The 24,652-nt window shown below is 46.4% G+C and overlaps 1 protein-coding gene across 1 annotated transcript; it reads left to right on the forward strand.

Moving 5' to 3' along the window:
• Positions 1–821: 821 nt before the first annotated feature.
• On the forward strand, positions 822–23,016 carry LOC133354160 (myelin expression factor 2-like). Its single transcript, XM_061570783.1, has 17 exons — positions 822–1,105; positions 4,664–4,887; positions 6,045–6,097; positions 7,599–7,606; positions 8,837–8,930; positions 9,915–10,589; positions 11,165–11,318; positions 12,002–12,051; positions 12,804–12,864; positions 13,278–13,370; positions 14,177–14,311; positions 15,743–15,829; positions 16,400–16,474; positions 17,802–17,924; positions 19,360–19,661; positions 20,053–20,104; positions 21,131–23,016. The coding sequence occupies exons 1-17, from the start codon at positions 963–965 to the stop codon at positions 21,292–21,294; spliced, it is 2,493 nt and encodes an 830-aa protein (XP_061426767.1). The 5' UTR covers positions 822–962; the 3' UTR covers positions 21,295–23,016.
• The last annotated feature ends 1,636 nt before the right edge of the window (positions 23,017–24,652 follow it).

The raw sequence follows: 24,652 nt of genomic DNA on the forward strand, positions 1-24,652 counted from the left end.
TAGCTTTACTACCCAGCTTCGCCCGGGACTTGGATTCACCACACCCGGCCTTTGTCTCCCCAGTGGCGATGTTCACACACCACACCAGTTACTCGTTTGAGGCTGAGTCGACCTAGAGGAGGCCCAGGACCGGTTCAAATATTCGTCACCGGTGGTGGCCGTGAGCGGGAATCGAACTCGGGTCGCCGGGTTCGTAGCGCGGCGCGCTACCCGCTACACTACAATGCGTTACGCTTCCACGTGCGCGGATCACGTGACAGATGTGACGTCACAGCTCACTTGCTGTGAGCTGTGACGGTGTACAGTCTGGAAAGTACTCACATGGCAAAATTCAAGTTTGTTGTATGTCAGGAAGTACGCAAAACATTTTGAACAGACACACAATCACAACTTTGCCTTTGATATATATGATGATGTAGATAGATTAATCCCACCCCCCTCCTTCGCACGTGGAGGGCTCACGAGTGACGCCATCACATCTCGACCCCTCCGTCTCAGGAACGAATCAGGAGGATTTCTACCACAAATCTTTCTGTCCGCCTGATGATGCCGGACTCAGATTGTAAATGTTGTGCATTTGCTCTCCAGCACACCGTCGTGGTGTAATATGTAACTAATTGGCATGTTTTGTTTCATAATATAGGGTTGTTGTTGTTGTTGTTAGATCGCCTATGTGTTGTTTACGTAACAAAACCTCAACGAAATTCGGCTGTCGGAAGATGGCGGCGAGTTCAATGACCCCCCCTCCTTTACCAAGATGGCCACCAACACCCCGCCGGAAGTGACGTCACGAGCGCGCGCTCACTTCCTTCTGGGCGGGAGACGGCGGCGCCATCTTTCCCTTGTGCTTTGCGGCCCTCACGCAACAACTTCCTCCTCCTCCTCATCCTCGTGGTCCTTCTCCTCCACCACCTCCTCCTCGTCGTCGTCTCTCTCTTAGCTCCGCTTTAAACGTCGCCAGAATGTCGGACGTGGACACCTCGCTGAAGAAGGAGGGGCCGGACAATGCGGACACGACGTCCGGCGCTGCCGCCACCGCCGCCTCCGCCACCGCTGCGGGCCCCAAGGACGAGACGAAAGCGCGGGACGTGAAGGAGAACGGCGGGTGAGCAACGCGCCGTGGCCACGTCGAATGGTCCCCCCCCTCTTCCACCTCCTCTTCCACCTACTCTTCCACCTACTCTGGTGTCAATGAGGCCTCGCGTCGTGTGGCGCCGCGATGGGCCCCGCGCCCGCGTGGGGACCCCCCTCGTGGCGCCGCGCGGTTGCCGCCAAATGCGTCGCTCTTGTTCGGTTATCGCCACGAAACCCACGCCCGTGGTGGTTCTTCATCCTCTTCCTCCTCCTCTTCTTCTTCTTGTTCGCAGAAGAATTACCTCGCAGCCGGAGCTCGCGTGCGCGGATATTGCCAACAATTGCTTATCGTTGGTTATATCTGGTTGCGAGTTAACGGCGTCGTTTCGCCAAGGTTGTGGTATTAAATTTTTATTTAAAGCTTTCGTGACTGCAGGCATTCGTATTCTTGATTCTTTCGGTAAAGTCACGTAGAAGGGAAATGATAAAATAATATAAAGATTGTTTTATATATTTATGTTATTATTTCCCTTCTACGTGACTTTACCGAACGAACCAAGAAAATGTTGTGGTATTAGTTTTGTTTAAGACGACGCGAATTAACAGGTGGGCCAACACGAGAAGGCAACAATCTCGCACCCAATGTCCACTTACGAAGCGCATGTCCCCGCTGAATGAGCCTGTCTGCACGAGGTCTTCTCTCCTGAAGCACTTCCGTGGCGAGCACATCTCGATATAAGCATTGTCTCCCATGGCATTGCCATACGCAGGAATAGAGAGAAAACGCAATTGGTAACTTGCGCGGTGTGGCCACGATCACGTTTTAAGTGAATGTTTAATGTAACGTGATTGGCCACGGCCAGAGTTTTGTTTTAATCGGGATACCGCCAATTAAACCTTCCCAGAACTCATTGGGGCCGAAAGTGAAAGTGTAGTGTCTTATATTCAGTAAAATATACATCCCGATTGGCCTACTCATCTACTTTTAATACTCTTTATTGAGCTTGGACGGGCGACCCTTCACAATGCAGTGCTATCGACTGCTGCTTGGGTCGAAGTTGTGTGCATTAGAGGACGGTGCAGCTGGATTCTTTGTTGTATTGTACTTCTATGTACGCGCACCTATTTGCTGCCCCATTCATTCGCCATACGACGAGCAACGTGTTGCGGAGGCCTTGTCTAATTAAATTGGTAAAATGGTTATGTACTTGTAAGTCGTGGGCTATTGGTTGTGAGGTTTACAGTCGTATTGGGAAAAGGCTTCTCAAAATTAAACCTCATTTATCCTCGGTCATCTCAGCAATTATTGAGTTGTGGAAAGCGGAGCGTCTATTTGAAACTACAATAGGGCCTTCCAGAGCGATTCTTGCTTCTAAATGTGGGCAACGGCATGGTATGTGTGCAGTATGTTGAAACTCCGTACGTAGCCAACCGTGCGTATCTAAGTTGCGGGGGAAGAACGGGAATCTAAACAACAAAATCAGTTCTAAAGAAATTAGTTTTCAATTCAAAAGTGCACAGCGCCAGTGGCTTCCAAATATCGGAAGAAAGAGCGTTTCCAGAGGGCCACAAAAGCGCACTTTGGAAAGCGCACGATGCGGTGGCGGTCTTTGTTCCTTGGTTAGCCAAAAGCCGCTGCGAGGATGACCGGAGTTTGCGTGATGGGTCATGCTCCTTGTCGAGATCTGCACGCCGCATTCACGTCTTGTTGCAGTGATTTAATGGTTCAAATCTAGCGGCCGCACTGGTTATTACAGCCGGTGTATTTACCATGAAATACCGCCTTCATCGCAGCAGATGTTAAATATCACATTGTCTTCTGCCGTTAAGATACATATTTGATAAGTTACCCACAAAGTACTCAATAAGGATTATGCATAACAAGCATTGCCCCCGCATGCAAAACCTTGGTAGGACCCTCCTAAAAAAACTCGTGAGACTGTAATGCTTTCCTCGATAAACAAAAATCATACAGCAAAATTTATGTTACGCGTGTTGAGCTTTTGACCCGTATGTAGCGACCGCCCTAATCCGTGGTGTGGGGGAAGGACGACAAACTACACACAAAAAGCAGCTCTCAGGAAGTTAGTTTTCCATCTAGATTATGTAAAAGTGGCGTAGCTCCAGTGATTACTATTAATAGGCATCCATGGGGAATGGAGGGTGCCGATTAATCAAATATGCCGGTTCACCAAATTTTCCAAGTACATTAAACATTTCACGAAAGAAACCGAACCTGCATTTTAACTACGGTATAAGAGAAATAAACGGCTGCAGCGGTACTCACTAGTCGGTTGTCGAGTATTTGAAGTTCGTAGAGAAGCAGTGTGGCCGTTTAACAAGAGTACAATACACATTAGTACAGTACTGTGTGTACAGACTGCCGCTAGCGCCACCACTTGATAGCGTCCTGAAGCTGCCGTAAGCGAAAGATATGTGATGAGCCGGATGGCTGTCGCAGTTTTCTGGATACGTTAAGGAAGATTTGTTGAGCCGTCTGTGACGGTTAATAATGCAGCATTCCAGGCGGTAAAGTGCCGGATAACAAGCAGAGCTTTTGCTGTAATAAATTAAATGGATTTCATGACTCGCCGAATATAGTTTTATTCATAAGCAAGGCACACCAAGCAGAATGAGTAAAAAATAAAATAAATGAAAACAACTAAATTAAATTACGACGTTTCGGAGGCAACACAAGCTTCCGTCTTCAGGTGGAACTGTTACGATTTAATTTAGTTTTCATTTTTTTTATTTTTTACCTACCTGACTTTACTGAAAAAAACCAAAGGTGTTTGCAATGTCCATCTGAACTCGAGATGGCGAAGAGTCTGTCGCCCAAATGCTTTTACTTTTACATTCTACCTTAACTGCAAATGAATTGATGTAATATTATGAAGAGCATTTTTTTTGATGATGCTGCATTTGCAGTGGTGCACAAACACAATAGCAATAGAAAAACTCAACACATTCCTCAAGGCCATTCTCCTAAAATGTAAAAGATATTTTTGATTATGTTTTGGGCAATGACCCTTCTCATGCTCTATGAAGAAGGGCTATTCCTTGAAACTGTTATATTTTTATGGAAATGTTTTTGAAAATTTGCATTTTTATGTTGATTAAAATTGGCCAAATTTATAGTAGTTGCTAAGTGTGCGTGGCTCGCAATAGGTAGGTTGTGCATTTAAATTTCTGTTTAATATTTACTCCACCATTCATCCTTACAAAGTCAATGAATGAAATAAAATGTTTTGAGAAGTATAGGGTGGTTAAGTGCCTCACCATAGGAATGTAGAATTTACACCACTGGTTCAATACCGTTAACAGGAGATGAATGTTTGCCTTTACTCGTTTGTAATAGAGGAAATCAAATCCAAAAAACAATTTCCTTTGTAATTAGTTTCCTAGATCATGTATCTTGATTTAGGTTTTGTTAATGAGAAGACGATTTATTTTCATTGTCATGCACATGTCACCGGATCTCTGACACATCCATGCATTTAATAGTCAAGTGGTATTCTTTTTTGGGATATTTCCTTCTCTATTGATTACCATTGCGTTTGTGCGCCACTGCCTTTGTTCTCGTCAGCAGCCAGAAGTCGAAGGATGTGCAGAAGGACATGAAAAAGGATCGCGGCGGGCGTCGCGGTGGCCGCTTCGAACCGTACAACCGCATGAACCGCTTTGAGCCATTTGGCCGTGGGCCCCGTGGAGGGCGCACCATGGACCGCAGGAGCACGGGGAACCGCATCTACATCAGCAACATCCCCTACGAGATGAAGTGGCAGTCGATCAAGGATCTGATGCGCGAGAGAGGTGCGGCGGGACAGATGATGCTACTACTGCACAATCCCCCCGATGGCCCCTGACTGGAATGACGCGACAGACGACGCACTGACATCCCTTAGACTTCGGCAGGAAAGAGACTCCAGGAGTGGCCATTTCTGAGCGCTCTTCCCCCCAAAGTGGTGGACGCAGTGCCTTTTGAGGGCGTTGACGTGCTGTGGTTTTTGTGCCACGTTTAATGCTGCAGGGGTTTTAAAAAGACATTAGCCACCAGTTGTGCTGTTCTATTGAGCTGCAGCAGGGTTTGGATTTGGCAGTGGTTGAGGAAGTCTTGTTTGACGTTGGTGTAAGCAGCTCTGTTGCTGAGCTGCGAATAAGACCTCTTGGTGTTTGTTGGCAGTGATATTGTGGTGGTGAGGTGTGTGGGGTGGGTGGGCCTGGTGGCCCCGAGGGGTGGAAGGTTGCCTTTTGCACGCTGTCATTCCGAGAAGTAACGGATGATTGCCTTTTTTTTTGCCTACAGGTGGACTGCAGTTGTTGTGGTCGAGTGTCGCAGGCATTCTGCTTCCCAAAGTGGCACTTGTGACAGTTTATAATCAATGTGATGGCTACTGATAATCCCTTCTTCCCACTCGCTCGTAATGGAACGTTAGCAAGGATTTCCATATTTTGTTATGTCGGGTTATCCCTGTGTGAACTTTTTCACTTAATTGGACCAGCGGCATCACCATTGTACTTCTCTATTTGCAAAGGTTGCTTTGAGATTCTCTTTGAGGTATAAGAATCTCAAAAATGATGGGGATGGTGGGTAAAACGGCCTCTGTGGTCTTGGTGACCGCCTGAAAGTTCTTGTTGATCTTGGGGCTCAGAATTTGTATTGTAGATTCGCTGTTTGTGAAACTAACCTGAACAGAACTGGGTTTAAAAGAAATGGCCAATGCTGTGACTTCACATCAGCAGCGATGAGCGCCCGTGCCTTCAGTTGGTTTTTCCGCTTGAGTGGCAGGCCCTGGGCTACGGAGGTTGTTTCTCGTTTGGCTGAACAGTTGTCTCATCCCCAGGTGATTCATTATCTGCCCACTTTTTACTCGAGCTTGAGCCAAGCCTGCAGATGGCTGTGGCTTGGTGCTGATGTGTCCGTGTGTGCTACTCTCTGGCTCTTTTCCTCCGATGGATCTGGTTTGTAGTGGGTGAGGTTACATACGTGGAGCTGTTTTTGGATGCAGAAGGAAAGTCCAGGGTAAGTGGTGGTGGCTGCTCTGGGTAATCCAGAAACCATCGCAGCTTCTTATATACTTTATTATCCCCTCTACACCTTGTTGCGTCGGTTCACTACTCTTCATTGCACCGAGTGGGAATTGTGTTCCCGTAACTCACGGGCCATTTTGTGTAAGTGCAGAGAAATCTCCGCTCAAAATTGTGAGTTTCCTTCCACAAAGTGTATTGCTCAGCGGGAAATGAGTTAATGTTTCCTCGTTACATTGTGACTCTCTCATCCTGAAGTTGGTCCTCTTGTCTGACCAGTCATCTGAGAAGAACATTCAGTTGGTCAACAACAGCGGGTTCAAGATATTTAGAGAAATAAGTTCTTAATTTTTTAAGTCAACGCTACACTCGGCTTGCACGCTTCTGTTTCACGCGCGCTGTCGACATTTGGAATGGACTAGCGTTGGTGGCACGTCGAAAACAAGGTGCTTTTCGTGGAAGTGGCACAACGGCGTACTGCAGGTAGGGGGTAAAGCCATGAATTGAGGCTTGGAAGAATACACCCCCCCCCTTACTAGAAACTGCTGATGGTCACAGGATTTCTTGAGTTGAGGGGGGTTGGGTGCAATTGGCAGCTGTGATCTGCTTGTGATTGAGTACTGTCTGGTGAACTCCATGTTGGTGAAGCAGATCTCTTGAGAGCAAATTGGAATTCATGCGTTCTTTTGAATTACTCCTGTACAGTGGAACCAGCTTTATGGAGCTCTTGCTATCATCTCTCTCTCTCGTGATGGAGTAAGATCTTTGCTATCTATGGTATCGGGTGGCCTTGGTCTGCTCTTGACTATTGTCAATGCATTTTCGAAGATGCCTGTGGCTTATTACTGTCCTGCATTGCACATAAATAAGCCTCATCTCTACAGCACAGATAGGCAACTTGCGCAGTCATTTCGTAGCGCATAGCTGTGAATGGATGACCAAGAAAGGTGGGTTTTCCTGTTTCGTGAACTGCCTTACCTCAATGTTGAATGTAGGCCTGATGACATCGTAAGCAACGTAAGTAATGAGCTGTATACATTTAATGTGCAATTTAAACACCTGTTTAAATATAAAAATAGCCCTTAATGGGTTGCTCATCCTTGCTCCAAGTGTCTAAGCAGGTTCAACTGTACTATTTATATTTTTTAATCAAAGCACAGATTTGTAATTCATACATTGTCTTCCTGATTTGATTATGAAATTGTTTAATAATTTCTATTCTTATAAAGTTGCTTTCTGATTGCATTTAACTCCTAAGAAAAGCTGTACAATTTCCTAAAAGCAAATACAAAAGTTTAAAATGAATTTGCCCTTGAAAGAGGTCATTGTGCACGTGTAATTTTCGTTGTGTTTTAGTTTTCGTTGTCTGCAGCAGTCCGTGGGTGGGTGATTGCACGTGATTCTCGCCTGTGCCGCAAGTCTTAATTTTCTCGTTTGTGCCCCCCCCCTCCTTCCTGTCCCCCCCACTCGTTTTCCCATTTATTTACCTGCCACAGGGATGCGGGTGAGTTTTCTACGCACCGCACACATTTTAAATATCTCCCCCCGCCATGTAATGATATTCCAGTTCTTGTCTATGCCATAAGAAAAGATTCGATTTCGCATGATTTTCCTCTTATCTACACAGGGGTGCTACACTTTACTACGTACTCTGCTTGAATGATGTTTGTCACAGGCTAATAAAAAATAATGTGAAAATCACATTTTAATATTGTGTTTCTTGGAGCCAATCATTGCTGACCAGGATTAGACCATCAGCTTGTTTTTCCTGAACACGGTTTAATTATATGTGGCTGGCCAGATTTGAACACGGGATATCAGTGGTATTACCACGGGCACCTTGAAAGAGTCTTAGCCCCCTAAGACACCTACACCACAAAGCAAACCTTGAATCTCCTGTCAACCCATATAGCTCGAATTTATAAACAACATTTGTGTATAATATAGCTTGCATATATCACATCTCATGCACTGGTCAGTCTGTACCTGTATATTGAACGTTGGTGTTGCAAGGATTGTGAACCAGGTGCTGCGTGATGAGCGCGGTAAGGATGGTTGATTGTAATGTAACACCGCGTGGTAGGGAATCGGTATGTTTCTTTGTGGACTGGGCCACAGGACTCTAAAACCAAGGTGGTGAGAAGCACACGTAACAAAAAAACTAATTGACTCTTGGCACTGATGTACACAGATGAACACAAATACTCACCACCTTCATTATTAGTACTAGGTCGTGATTTAAAAAAATATACATTTGGCTTACAGTATGAAGGCGGGACCTTTTTCTGAGCAGGCAACAACATGAGGTTATGAAGGGACATTTTTGAATTATGCTAGGACTATTAGACTGCATTGGTTATTTTCACACTAGTTTAATCTTAAGATTGTCTGGGTGTGGAGAGAGTGCAAATGTAATAATGTTACAGATCATTCATCTCGCCATTTTGTCGACATACCATTGTCTGACCAATTTATAAAGAAAAAGTTACGGATGCAGTTTACAGCCTATTTACAAACTATGCATGACATGGTAAACCACTAGTCTGTGCACTGGCAATGGAGGAATGGCAAAACTACTGTCCTGCAGCTCTATTATGGCTAGCAGACCTCAACATTGGTATTTTGCTACTGAACCGGCGTTTGCGCACGTGAGCACAAAGTGCCTCGACCGTCCGCGCACCATGGAGCCACGGGGCTCTGTCCTGTACATTGACGTTGCTGTGGCGTTTTGCAGCATCGTGGAGTTCAAGGACGTCGACCACGTGAAGAAGGCTGTTGAGATCATGAACAAGCACCTGCTTGATGGCCGCACGCTCAATGTCAAAGAGGTTGGTGTTCCGTTTGGGTTGGAGGGCCTGGTCTGTGGAGTTCGTAATGGGCACGGTGATGCACTCCCTATTCCAGGGGTTTGGAGGCAGGGGGGGTTGGTCAGCGTGTCGTAGATTTGTGAAACTCCAAAACCCTCACTGGGTCACACTGTGGCTTAAGAGGTGGCAGTACAGCGAGTGAGTTCTTGAACTCTTGTATGCAGACTTCATGTACAGGCATTAACCCCTGTTTACGTCTAGGATGCGTTCCTGAAAAACAGAACGTAAATCGAAAGTACTTAAATCGAAGGATGTTGGGTGGATTGTAACGTACCTAAACAGGATGCTTGGTAACCCATTGTGCATCCCTACTGTACAACCATCGGTATGAAAAGTAAGTGTATATTATTGATTTATTAAGATATATTACCTTGTTTATTATACTATGTATTATTCATTTATTGTAAAAAAAAATTTTGCACGTGTAAAAATAGTCTCCATAAATACGATATATGGGGGAAAAATATTAATGGAGTGCACATGAAGGAGACTATAGCCAGTCGGGGAAACTTTTGGGGGCGCCTCGGGGCATCTGGCACCTGAATGTTTGCCGTGGAACGTAAAACATTGGGGCTCAATGGCTAAGTTCGTAAATCTGGAGTACGTTATGGCGAGGTGCACGGTACTTAAAATAGGATTGGGCATAAATAAGTTGAGTAGGTTATAGCGCAAGTATGTGAATCAGGAGGGTGTAAATCTGGGTGTCACTACAACAGTTTTTTCCCGCGTGCAAAATCAATTCTTGCCCAACATCCAAATGTAGAGCACTCATTTTTTTAAACCTTGTGTTATTTTACATGGGGTTTTTTATAATTCAATTTAAGACAATCGGGCCCTGGTGTGAAGGATTATACAACAATATATGCATTTTTAAGGCCCCACCTCCCTCTGTTAAACAGTTGTTTGTGTGCCTCCTTGTCAATCGGAATGTGCGCGTCTCTACAGGACCCCAACGGGGAGCTGGCTCGCAGGGCCTTTCAGAAGATGGGTGGCGGCATGGGCCCCGCCGGGAACATGGGCCCCAGGCATGACGACATGATGATGATGGGTCCACCCATGGGCCGAGGCCCCGGCGGCATGGGGGGAGGTCCCGGGGGCATGGGAGGAGGCCCCGGGGGCATGGGGGGAGGCCCCGGGGGCATGGGGGGAGGCCCCGGGGGCATGGGGGGAGGCCCCGGGGGCATGGGGGGAGGCCCCGGGGGCATGGGGGGAGGCCCCGGGGGCATGGGGGGAGGCCCCGGGGGCATGGGAGGGATCGGAGGCCCCGGAGGGATGGGCGGGATGGGCGGGATGGGTGGAATGAGTGGGATGGGCGGACCTGGCATCATGGGAGGCCCCATGCCCATGTCGGGGCCCGGCGGTGGCATGAGGGGCGGCATGGATGGCCCCGGCGGCATGGGCGGCATGGGCAGCATCTCCGGCATGGGCGGACCGCTGGGGGGCCATTCCGGCATGGGCGGCGGTGGGCCCGGCGCCGGGATGGGTACGGAGCTGCCGTCCTCGGGCAGCGGGGGCCCCGTCAACATCCCCATAAGCATGCGCAACAACCCCAACATCCCGCCCGAGCTCCTCAACGCCTTGCAGTCGGGCCGCCTCGGCACCACGGTCTTCGTGACAAACGTAAGTTGCGGGAGATGCCCCCGACCCGGCTACCATGAACCCAACGAACCGCATGTGCGCCGTCTCGTGCCTGTTTATTAGGCATGTATCAATTCATTTAATGTTTCTGAGCTCTCTGGAAACAGTTTCTGGCTATTTCACTCGTGTCTTGCCCAAATCCTGTAGACAAATCACAGGTTTAAACTTGCCCAGCTGTCCTGAGAAACTGTTATTCACAGAAATAGATCCTATGTTGTAATGGGTGGCATGAGCTCCAAATCAGAAAAAGGTACCATTTGAGGCACACCAAATATTCACTTCACCTATTAAATTTGGCCGAATATCGCCGTTATTTTATGTCACGGCTAAGTTTTTTTGCAGTGGAAAAATAACCCGGTGCCCCAGAGCTTTATAGCTCATCGGATATCTCCAGTAAATATTTTGATTCTATGCCGAGCCAGAGAAGCTTCACCGTGTCTCTAGACCCCTTGACGTAGGTCCTTCTTGGAGTTATTGCCAACGCTGCGCCAAATATGTTTGTGCGCACCGCGTCTAGACTTGTGACCAATGCATGTACCGACCCCTCCCTTCTGCAGTTGGACTACAAGGTGGGCTGGAAGAAGATCAAGGAGGTGTTTGGCATGGCGGGGGTGGTGAAGCGCGCCGAGATCAAGGAGGACAAAGAAGGCCGCAGCCGCGGCATGGGTGTCATTATCTACGAGCAGCCCGTGGAGGCGCTGCAGGCCATCTGTATCCTCTCGCAGCGTCAGCATGGGCACGGGGCAGGGAACAGGGCTTCATGCTCCATTGTGGGTAGTAGTGGTGGTGGCTGTCAAGATCGGCCTCTATGGAGGAGGCTTGTGAAGGATGCTACTGGGCAGTTGGAGGCCTTCCAGCAACATCGGAGGGCAGAGGAGCGCTCTCTATGAGCGGAGCGCCGCGCGGCTAAAATGCAGCAAGTTAACAGTCGGGGTGCATCTACCAGTCATTTCAGTCAGCCAACCCGTGGCTCCTGGAACTATCCCGAGACCTCCTGTTAGTGAGCCTTAAGACACTTCACGTGGCCTCAAAGCGCACCTAGCCTGGCACAGGCACCGTGGTGACTTCGCCCTCACTTAGTGTTGAATGGCGGGTATTGGTATTGCGTGGGGTTTATTAATCCTCAAATGTTTACGTGTGTGTGTTGGACTTAATTCCTTGAGGTCAACGGTCAGAACAAATGAGGTGTAACAAAATCAAGTTTTAAAATTAATCGATCCTTTAAATATAATTGTTATTCGTGTGACGTTTAGGTTGCGAGTGCTAATCGGTCGTGTTGAACTGCAAGCGACTATCATGAGTTTTGCAGGTGATATGAAGACTGATGGCGAGATGAGGCTGTGTTGGATATTCTTAGCGCTGCTCCGTGCGATTTCCTTAACCTTCTTTACCAGCCATGTTCAACGGTCAATTGCTTTTTGAGCGGCAGATGCACGTTAAGATGGTAAGTTTTATTACATTTTTATGAACACTTTTCAACTAAGTTTTGAAAACATTAATTCTTTAGCTCTACATCTACAACGATACATACTCTTAGGTTTTTTTGGTAAAGTCACGTAGGTAAAAAATAAATAATAAAAATAACTAATAAAAATATAATAGAAATAAAATAATAAATAACGACGTTTCAAGTGCTGTATTACTTGATACAGCAATTGTGCTGTGACGGTTCCACCTGAAGACAGAAGCTTGTGTTGCCTCCGAAACGTCGTGATTTATTATTTTATTTCTATTTTTTTTTTCTATGTGACTTTACTGAAAAAACCTAAGAGTATGAATCCTTGCAGTCACGAAAGCCTCAAATCTAGAATACAACGATACATCTTGAAAAGATGATTCGACTTGATTGCATTTTTTTTTTATGTTTTGTCCATCTTTGGCATTTTCCCTGTAGAAAACTGGGCAGGCTAATGCGTGATTCAAAACGGCGATTATGGGACAAGCTTTTTCATATAAGAGATGACGTTGACATGTGGACACTCGCCCCTCCCCATAACATCATCATGGCGTGTGTGATATCAACACGTGTGGCTTAGAAGGCAATATTATTGAGTATTAAATATTTTAAGAGGGACAAAATCTCGTTTGAAAGCATTACATAGCATTATACAGTCCTTGTATTATTTTCTGCTTTGTCACGTGTACTTTGACCAGCTGCGACACACTGGCTCACGATATATTTTTTTCCTCCGTTAGGATGACCGCTCGCTGCCCAAGGACGATTTCCTCCCAGCTGACAAGCAAGCACAGCTTCCCCGTATGTACCTGTGTTAATTGGAAAAACCCAGGTGCGCAAACACTTGGGAAATTGCGTGTGTATTATCCGTTGTGTTTTCTTAATTATATCTGTGCGGTGCTCTTTTGTATCATGCATGCCACACATTTCGCAGCATTGGAGCTGGTATGCTGGACTGATGTGTCATTACAGTGGTCATTCGTATCATTAGTCTTTGTTCTTCATGCAGAAAGCCTTGCTCACATTTTCCCTCCAAATACAACAATAAAGATATAAAACTGCACAGACAAGTGCCTGTTTCACATGTCGAACAGACCTTGGTCTATGGGCCTTTTATTTGAACTGATGTTTTCTTGCAGTAGATGAACTCTGGACCGTTTTCAATCTCAAGTCTTATCAGCGCACGTGTGTGCACATGCTGTGTGTGTTGGCAGATGGGCTTGGCGGAATTGGCATGGGCCTGGGTCCTGGAGGTCAACCGATTGACGCGACTCGGATTGGCTCCATGGGAAGTGCTGGGCCTGCAGGTGAGGGACCACACTCGCTCGTACCTGTGCACACGCATACTGATGTTATGTCTCAGTGGCTGAAGCAACATTGTCAACTGTTAATCAGTCATATGTAAATGTGTAGCCCTTTTGTAAATGCACTGCTGGGTGAGGAGCTCCCCCAGCGCCATTCGGGTCATGTAAGTTAATTGACCATTCTGTCAGGCTGGTGTTAGTACGGGTTGGTGAAGGCAAGGGAGCATAGATGTGGGAGTGTAGATGCACAATGCATTTTGCTGCACTATCTGCTGCCTACCCTGTTGCCTACCCTGTTGCCCACCCTGTTGCCCACCCTGTTGCCCTGCAGTAGCTTATAACAAAACGTTGTGCATTCTGGTCACCGATTAAAGCACTATTCAGGCCTCAACTTCGCTTGGCTTCTGAGGTCTGAGAAGACCGAGTGAATTCCGTTTGATTTAGTCATCGACTGCCAATGAAGTGTCCATTTTTGTAAAGCGCTAAATAAATATTCTATATATTTGTGAACATCCAAAATATGCTGGACTTTATAATGGTGGCCAGGAAATGGAATTTATATTTCAGTGAGTAAGTGAATGAGGGAGTGTGGCGTGGGCAGATGGGCCTGACACAACACAATTGCCAGGGGAGGTCATCTATTGATTTTTTTGCTTGGTGAGATGATCAGCTCACCCGAACCGGAGTTGAGGACAACCACCATATGCGTGTTGTTCATCTCGGTTAATTCAATTTTGGTCCATCGTGTGTTCGGTGTCACTTTGCAACTCTTGTAATGCGTCGTTTGCTTGCCTGGTTTTTTATTCGAGGCCTCGACTCTAGCCCCGGGTATGGAGCCATGGACAGGATGGGCGGCCTTGGTGGGGGCTCTGGCTCTGGTGGAGGAGGCTATGGCGGCGGCCTGGGTGGCATGGGTAATGCAGGCGGCTTGGGCCAGCTTGGGGGTGAGGCATCGCACATTTGCCGACTCGCAACCACCGGAATTCCATGCAACAAACCACTTTCGCCATCATCAGTAACAGCGGCGGCACAATCTATTCACTGCTGGAGGAAGTTCTCCCCAAGCAGTAGACGTCTTTCACGTTCTTTCGTTCTAACTGCTGTGCACTATTTCGTCATTCAATCTCTGACAGTATCTATTATCTTGGGCATATATGACCTTCTTTGGCTGCCATTCTTTAATCAGTCGATAACCAGCCATGTATCTATATTTACATCACTGTTCCAAAAAAACTAATAGCACTTAACTTTTTGAAACTATTTGCGTAAACATCACTTCAAATAGATTATTTGGTTTCAGTTACACGCTTAAGATTGTTTGAAAATTAATCATTTATTGTCGGTGGTATCTGGGTGGGGGGGGGTGGCAGCATGAGATACACACAGGATTTACCAAAACTTACGTAGTAGCTCGAAAGTTATTAAAACACAGCAAAACTAGTTTGTGAATACTTTACATTCAGTATAAGAGACCCTTGAATATCATGGGGGTTACCGTCTTGGAAAGTACCGCGAAACCAAAAACCCACGACATTCAATACTTATACTCTTAGGTTTTTTTGGCAAAGTCACGTAGGGGGAAAAAATAATGAAAATAAATAATAAAATAGCGGATATATTAATTTAAATAATTACTGTAATGCGTGCAAAATAAACTCCAAACTAAGTAATTGAAATAAAAATGTAAACAATCTATGAAAAAAACATTCCTCGACAATAAATAGCAGTACCCATACTGAATAATTACTGTACTTGCCAACGAGTGGGAGCGGTAGTGCTATGGTTAACGTGCTGCGCGATGAACCTGGCAACCCAAGCTCGATTCCCGCTCACGTCCAACACCAGTGACGATTATCTGAATCGGTCCTGGACCTCCCTTATGTCGTCTCGGCCTCAAATTAGTACCTGGTGCGATGTATACATGTCGCCACTGGTGAGACATAGGCGGCCGGGCGTGGTGTTTGCCACCCACCCCCTCGTGTGCCATGCCGGCCTTCATAGGTGCTCGCTAACAGCACTTGCCCGCAACAGTCTGGTAATAGGCTATACGGGGTGGGGGGGGGGGGGGGTTTGTCTGCTTGCACTGTAAAGGTTACGGTGGTGCCACTGACTGCCTCGTGTCCCTCGCCTGCCCCGCACCACGCTACCCGCTAATGATATGTTACTTCCGGGTACAGTATACCCACGAAATGCCAAAACTAACCCGAGCGATAGCTAAATTGATAGAAGTTGCCCGCGATAGGTTGAGACCGTGAGCGATAAACCTGTGATATTCAAACATCTTCTGCACTTTCATTTCTAATGTGTACATGACCTCGACAGCAAACAGAATCCTTCTGAGTGTGTAGACTACAACCCGTTGTTGTCTCCCGCAGGAATGGGTGGCATGGATGGCTACCGGGGCGGCATGGGCAGCAACATGCCTAGCAGTCTGCCGACTGGCACGGGCCTCGGCATGGGAGGTGAGCCAAAACAATCGGTCGCGAGTGTTTTTAGAGACCGCTACGCTTTGGGATATTCTCATGTTTCCTAGCCTGGAATCATCAGTTACATTCCTTGGATGGAAAACGGTTCCTCATGGGATTTGTAGAATTGTGGCATCTTGAGATCTGTGGGGCTCTGCTATAGTCACATGGAATCAACATTGAAAACACATGGCCAATGCCTTGTCAATACATTTCAATTGCGATTCTTGCAAATGTTGGTTGGCTGGTATCAACTAGCTGAAATCGGGTGTCTATTGTCCAGGTGGAATCGACCATGATTCTAGCTGGCCTAGTTGGTTTCGTGGAATCGCCATTGAAATGTATGGCTGATGCTTATGTTTTTTAAGTCCGAAGATAATCCCAATATTTTGCATTAATCTTTCAAGGCAAACGCCATGTGAGATTCCCATTCATTTTGAATTGCAGGAATCGTCCATGTGAAATTGTGTAAACCGAAACGATTGTTGTCGGCTATAAATGACAGCGGTGGTATACAGTATTCAACCCCATTCCTTTTTAATGTTTTTGTTCTGCACTTTTTCCCAGATTCATACAAGTCCAACATGGTTTTTGACAGGGACCTCGGAATGAACCGAGGCTATGGCAGTAGTGGTGGCATGGGTGAGGATGGCACTGGTGTTACGGCAACACATGTTACACTTAACCGAGCTGCTGCGTAAGACTTAACATACTCTTTGGTTCTTTCGGTAAAGTCACGTAGGTACAACATAAATCATGACGTTTTGGGCGCAACACAAGTGCCAGTCATCAGGTGGAAACAACCACAGCAATAAACAATTGTGACTTTACCAAAAGAACCAAAGAGTATGGATTTATGCAGTCACGAAAACTTCAAATCTAGATTGAAGACTTAACATTTAATTGTGGTGTTCTGCGGTCTAATTGTGATGAATGCGGCAGCATTTTAAAGCAAATGTTTAATTCACGAGTGTGCTGCTTGTGCTTTGCGTATGTAAGAATCTAATATTTACTATTTATGCGCATAAATAGCTTATTGATAAAATGAGACGGAACATGGAGACAACACAAGCAAGACAGTTGTAATGAGACAAGTGTATTCTTATTTCTTACATCAAATTGACAATTCGTCAAGTCGTGCGGGGGGGGGGTGAGGCGCATTGTTACATGCCTTGAAATTTATCTTGCCGGCGAATGCCGATGTCACATCTTACCCCCTAATTGGACAAAGATGTTGGTGATTGCCCAACTCCTGTAGCTGCCCTTGCCTTATGAACCCTGCTGCTGCTGCCGCCGAAATCCTCGTCCATGCCGTCGTCATGTCCTCACTCGACCGACTCCCTTTCTTCATGGCCTCCCCAAATCTCTCATCTCAAAAATGCCGCGGCCAAATTTGTCGCCCGCATCTGCAAATGAGACCATGACACCCATGCTCTAATCCCCCCCCCCCTCCATTGGCTTCCAATCCTAATGCCAGATCAATTTCAGGATGGTGCCCGCCATCGTCAAGATCCTCCATGGACTCGCACCTCCCTGCCTCTACCTACCTCTCCCCCTCTCTCTTCTTCCCTCCATTCACGTTCTTTACACCTCCACTCCCATTGCACTCTGCTCCCATCCAGACACTGTTCCAGCAACCAAGAGCTGTTGATGCACCACAGTCGGCCGTCACTCTGTCAGAGGTGGTTCATACTCCTTTGTTGCCTCCACAGTGTGTGGTCCTCCCTTACTCCAGCCGTCCGTGCTGGCGAATCCCTCTGCCTCCGTTTCAGATTTCAGGCTCGAGACCTTTTCTTTATTTTATTTTCCTCTGCCTATGACTGGACCGCCTCTATAAAATAACCCGCACTTACCGTTTCTGTACAGTGCCGTTGGATGCCATCACATTTACACCCTCCAGAGCTCCGGATGGGTGGTTGCGTGTTGCGATCGTTGAATATTCCCTCTGTCTTGCGCGTCCCTCCTCCAGGCGGCGGGATGGGCGCCGTGGGCATGGGCGGTGCCGGCATGGGAGTCGGGGCCATGGGTTCGGGCTCCTCGGGGATCGGTCACATGGGAGGCAACATGGTGCCAATGGGAGCGGGGATGGGTGGTACGTGTAGCCCGCTATGTCGCAACCCCCCCCCCCACGCGTTGCCCAGTCTCGGTGACGTGCGGTGTTTATTTCCCCCGGGCAGAACCCTCGTGTGCTGCTTTAGAGTGCACTTGGCTTCCACGAAAGGCATTCCCTTCCAACCTGCCCCAACTGGCATAGTGAAGTATGGTCAAATAACCTCCGCGGTTGATACGATGTGGTCATAACCATCATCTGGCAGTGGATTACCAATGGGCTGTAATTTGTGTACTTTTAGTCATACGCGATGAACCTATTCATTTTTGGTGGTGTAATGATACCTGGATTCATCCATAGGATTGATTCTCAGGCTTAATATATGCATCGATTTGTGGGTTGTAAATATCCATGTTGTATATGGCAATAAACTGTAGAAATACTCAATGAAGCCACATTTTGCTATCAGTATTTAATCAAAGGCATAATTTCAACCATCAAAGCACAATTTGGCTTTGCCTCGACTCATCATGGGTGCCGTCTACAAACACAAGGGCGCTTATCCCTACTGTTATCAATTATATTGTGTATTTGCGGAGCACAACCCGCACAAACTTGTGTGGGCTTGTTGGAGCAAGTCTGCCAAGATTCCCTCTCCTTACGTGACCTTGACAAAACTCCTCCACTTTATGCTGTCAAAGCAGGGGTTTCCAAATGCAATTCCTCACGACTCGCCTTTTTTACGCCTGTCCATTAGGGGTGTCACAATGCATCGATTCACAATAGAAATGTTCCTTCGCTCGTAATACGTGCATTGAATGACGCTTGTAAAAATCCATAATTTTAGTTTCATGTACCTTCAATATATTTACGCGACCCCTGCTGATATCAAACGTCACGATTTTCCACAAATGTTTTTATTTAATCTCGAATGGTGACCTTGAGTTACGCCAAATCATGGAATCACAAGGGGCTGAAATTGTTGCAAGCGTCCTTTGCATATTTGCCACGTGACTCAATTCCAAATACAAACTAAGTTTTTACACACTACACACGTCTGGTAATCGTCCAATTTGTTCCATGCGATCCCCAGAGAGCACCGTCAAATTAATATCTTAATGATCTTAAGTTGAATCGGAGTCATCTTGTCATTTGTAATATGTAGCTGCACATACACGAGCTTTCTAATTTAAATCGCCTTTGCGTCCCATTAGGTGTTTACCAATCATCAGGCGCATGCAGCGTGTATATAATGAGTACTCCTTTGTTTACCATTCTGCCTCACAATTTCTAATAATTTCAGGGGAGTGTTAGAATGAGTGAATCAACCTAATTTGTATTTGAACAGCGAGGGGGAAGGTTGGTGAACATGGAAGTGGGACATGGTGTCGGTGTGATGCCAGAAAGAAAACTCCCCAAGATAATTAACTTGCGTGCCACATATCCCACCTTATTCCCACTCCCCAACCGAACGCAGGTCTAGGCATGGGCGGCATGGGCCTGGGCAGCATCGGCAGCTCCATGGATCGCCTGGGTAGCATGGGCAACGTTGGCGGTGGTGGCGGCGGCGGCCCCGGCATGGGCCACCACGGCCACGGCTTGGGCGCGGTGCTGGACATGGATCGTGGTTCCGGGGCTGGCGGTGGTGCCGGGATCTACGGCCTGCCCCGCGACAGGGACGGCTACGGAGGGGGTGTGGGCAACATGGGCGCCAGCGGGCTTGGGGGCATGCCGCTCGACCGCATGGACCGCCGCGGGTGCCAGATCTTCGTCAGGAATGTACGTTGCGCAGTAGCGGCAGCTATTGAGAACGAGCGAGCAGTGCTGGTTTAACGGTGCCTTCAGTATTTCTAATTGTATTTAGGGGCGTCGAAAACAACAGAAGTGAATGATAGAAACACCTACATATCTGTCTAAGCGATTGAACAGTGTCGAAATGTAAGATTGGCACTTGAACAGTGTCGAAATGTAAGATTGGCACTCAAACTTAGGACCCTGACTCCATTCCCTGAGATATGAATTCATTGTAATTATGCATTTAACGGTCATGTCATAAAAACGGATTCTTAACCCTGATGCTTTGTGCGAGATATTAATGTATATGATGAGTAAAGTGACTGTTTTAATCGTTTGTACTTGAAAAGTAACCGTGTTTATCTCTCCTCCACAGCTGGCCTTTGACTTGAGTTGGCAAAAATTGAAGGAGACCTTCAGCCAGTGTGGTAAGATCCTTGTTCAAGACTCTTGCTTTCTCACATCTCAACCTGCATACAAAGAATATGGATCTATGCACTTTTTAAAATCTAGATTGAACATTTTTTTGTTTAAACCTGCATTTTGTGTTTAGTTTGTCCGTCCCCCGCACCTCCGATTAGCACTGTTGGCTACCTATGGTGCAAAAGAAGTCAACATACATATGTAACAGTGGCAAAGTGACATCTAAACTGGTCGTGGCCCTCCACCAACCCACATTGCCCAGCATAGTGGAGCGTAACTACCGATCTGTCAAGGTGTGGCGAGGCCTTCATCCAGCAGTGCATTTACTGGCCTGTAAAATGTCGATGCCACCGAAAGGACTGAACATGGCCTCTCAGACTGGAAGCCACAAGGCCCTTGTTCTTGACTGACCATGTGTTGTCCTTTGATAACTACGAGTGCGAGGCCATTGGTCATGCATTATCGATCAGAGGGTATTGTTGCGGAATGCAGGTACACAGATGGAAACCAAGTTTCTCAGGCACTATGCACACAATGTGTGTGTACTCGCCATCATTGCAAAATAAATAAAACGCATACGCGACAAAAACGTCTTTGTAAAAGTGTACTGCGCTTTAAATGAAACGTGTAACCAAATGCACTCTGCTATAGACGCTGAGCGAAACGATGTGTCCTGGACTGCTCAATATGAAATTGCAGCTTCATAAATGAGAAAACAAAAACAATCTAGTTAAGTCAGTGTAGTGATGTCACTGAAGCTCTTGTAATACAGCTTCAAATCTCTGTTGGATAGCCCTCGGTAACACAACCCTAGATGCGTACATTTTTCTGATTGTGTTGTCTTGCTCCCCGCTCTGTTTTTTGGTTGTACCACGTGTTCCGAAACGTCGGAGACATAATGCCAGACGCAGCACAACCCGGAAACGTATCGGAGGGATGGGTTAATGAATGGCTCCTGTTGGCGTTAGTCCCCACGAATGCAATTTGCGTATTTGAAATTCTCCCCCCCTCCCCCTGCCGCTTCTCCGCAGGCCAGGTGATGTTTGCGGACATCAAGAAGGAGAACGGGCGGTCGAAGGGCTGCGGCACAGTGCGGTTCGATTCGCCCGAGGTCGCTGAGAAGGCCTGCCACATGTTGAACGGCATTCGCATCAACGGGCGTGAAATCGACGTGCGCATCGACAAAAACGTCTAAGTCTCCCCCTCCTCCCTTTCCTCCCTGTCGCCCCCTTCCCTGACACATCACCATCTCACCCATCACCATCTCACCCGTGCCTGCAACGTGACCGCCCTCCTCCCACCCCACAAAGACCTCGACGCAACCTCGTGTGTTTCCTTCAGCCAGCGGTGGTGACCTTGAATCTCCCGTACACGGCCAACTTAGTCCTCGCAACTACTGTAGATTTTGGCGGTTTTTCGCTGCGTTGCTTAACGAAGTGTTTTCGGATCGTACCGCATGTCGCTCTGCTCGGTGTCGTGACGTTTTGCAGTCCTGGAAGCGAGAGAAGGTCCCAGCACGTGAGGCGAAACTTTGGGCATCGTGTGCCAACTGACCTCAAAACACCTCCGAGAAATTGACGACGTATTTGGACGAGATTTTTCTGAGACGGAGAAAATTCATTTAAGACTTTAATTTGCGTTTAACAGAGATGTTAGTAATATGATACAATTGCTTATTAACCTCGCCAACAATCAGAATAATAAAATGTAATTTACAGTTTATTGGTGATGCATTGGAAACACGATTGTGTTTTTTGTTAAAAATTTATTTTTAAACCGTTAATGTACATTGGGGTTGTAGCTTCGATAACGTAGATTTTTTTTTTTACTCTTGTCGTCGGATATAAGTAGGTGGGTGTGGTTTTTAATTGTTAATAAACAATACATTACTCGCCCATGTAAGGACTATTCATAATAAATCCTGCAGAAGCTACGGATTGCCGCTGATGGTGATGGGCTATTCCACACAGCTTGTATTTACATCTCATTGCACAACTGCATTATAATTCAAGTGTGCAACATGACAATATGCAAACTTAACACCTAACTGCTGTCCGCACCTTAGATTCTTTTGGTTGGCTACGTACGGTGCAAAGGAGGTTCTACATTCATACGTAATTTCATACATACTTAACAGTTAATGCCGCAAAATATTAACATTCCTTTCCACTGCAGTGACGTGCTGTGCAGTATATATTAAATAATTTGCATAAATAACTTTTCACTGCTTGGGAATTGCCATCAATTGTGTAGGGAGTAGACACCTTAAAAGACTGACGATGAACACGAAAAAACCGGTGAAGTGACCCACCACTCCCAGCGTGTTTCCTTTCAAGCCGAGTTGACCCCAGCAGGGATCCACAGAACTGTTTTGCGCGCAGCTGCAGCCAAGGTGGCGGCACTTTTCAAATGAGTCGCTCGGGCGGAGGGGGGGTGGCGAGAAAACGGCCTCGTGTTTGCCGCACGTTGGTCTATGTGGAAACTTAGGATGACGTGGTATTACAAAAATAACCGTTCACCTCCTACTTTGCCCCATTGTGCTCGTTACAGCCCTTTGTCAATTCACTGCTGGCTAAAGGCCTTGCCCACACCATGTGTGTCGCGGGGGAGATTTTTGACCGTACTTCAAATGTAGATGTCCTGTTTGCTGCAACCCGAATGTTACGCATGCGGTGGAAGATATTCCCTCGTGAGCTTTGGTTTTAAAATCACAGCCAATGGCCCCTTTCCTCCCCATTGTTAAATGACCGATCCCTCATTTGATCTAAGTTATTTTGATGGTAAGTCTGATTTGTACTGCAGGAGCTGATTTGGAAAGGATGTGGAATGTTCTGAAAAAGTTATTTTAAGTTCCCAGAGTCCAGTTTGCAATGATGTGTGAAATGTCAGTTTTAGTAATAAAACATTTTTTAATTTCGTTCTCGCAGTGGAGTCTACATGCCGCACACTTTATTAGGATCACGTTTGAATAACCAACCATCGTGTTTGGTGGCATGTTAGCATGCCTTGGGGGGGGCATTTCATATTTTAGAATGATGGCAAGTATTTGATACATCAAAGGTATGGGTTGATGTATGAACATGTAAATATAGTTTCTTAAACAGATTCCAGAAATCTTGACTTAAAGCGTTCGTGATTGCAGGAATTCATATTCTTGGGTCTTTTGGTAAAGTCACGTAGATAGGTTAAAATAAAATTTTAAAAAATACAAAAAACTACGACGTTTCGATCGCAGCACAAGCAATCATCATCGGGAGAAAAAATTATTGGACGATTGCTTGGAGGTCCCATGATGTAGCTGCTCACCCCGAGCTCGCATGACTGATAGTGGCATTGTCTTTGTGCTGTACGCCTTTTCGCGTCCTCTGGTCTAACACCGCTTTGAGACTTGGCTCCAAAGAAACCTATCTCTGGTGTGGACCAATCAGTTTCAAAGACAATGCAAATATTATTAGTGTTTTTTGTTTGCATTCTGACCACAAGTATTGTGGTTAATGCAGAGATGATTTTTTTGTAACAGTTTTCAGTTTGGTGTTTTAACATCTTCACCTGTTTTGTTGCCATAAAGGGAAAACCTATTCTCATACGATTGCTTGTGTTGCGATCAAAAGGTAGTTTTTTGTTATTTTCTTTGAACCTATCTACGTGACTTTATTGAAAGACCCAAGAATATAAAGATTCCAGAAAAGCAAGTACTGTAGAGTTATCCCTTATTAGATGTGTAGTTTTCTCGTGTGAAGTGAAACTCGAGTGGCATGTGTGGTATCTGGTCCGTGAAGTGTTCCAACTTTCCACGAGTGGATTTGGGCAGTCATGAATGAAACTCAACTCATTAACGTGGCAACCCAATTACATACTCTTCGGTTCTTTCGGTAAAGTCACGGAGGTAAAAAATAAAGATAATTTCACCTACGTGACTACCGAGAGAACCAAAAGCTTCAAATCTAGAATGAACCCAATTACACTTTCATAACGTGACATTTTTATTTGAATCAAGGTGCCAGCTGAATACATTTTAATGAAGCACATTTTGGGATCATTTGAATTCTTAAAAGTGCCATTGCATAGGACTGGCTGCTCAAATTGTCTTATGAAGTTCATCTCTGCCACTTCTCGAGTCGCGTCTGCCATCACCTCTCGTCCCAAGGCAACCTTCCATCTCATAACCCCTCTCATTGCGGCAGCTTTGTCTCTTAACACATGCCCTGACCATTCAAGTCGAGCCTTCCCTAATCAAACACTCCTCTTCACTAACCTGCTGACGTTCCTCCTTTAAACCCCACCTCTTCTCCCTCGCCCCAGGGTCGGCAACCAAAATAACGAGAAGAGACTTCGAAATCGGTATTCGCATGCTATTTCAATGCAATACGAAACGGTCCTTAATACATAACATCACGAAGCAGTCCTTAAAGAGCTGCATGCGGCTCCGACCCCTGGCCGAGCCCATCTCCTGCTACTTCCTGCCCCTCAGCTACGACCAAGCCGACCTCAATCCCTATCAGTACCCCAACTCCCATCACTACCCCAATCCCCTTTCACTACCTCTCACTACC

Source organism: Lethenteron reissneri, chromosome 46 (genome assembly GCF_015708825.2).
Source record: "Lethenteron reissneri isolate LAM-NWPU_2019-01 chromosome 46, ASM1570882v1, whole genome shotgun sequence".
In the NCBI taxonomy this organism is placed as follows: Eukaryota; Metazoa; Chordata; class Hyperoartia; order Petromyzontiformes; family Petromyzontidae; genus Lethenteron; species Lethenteron reissneri.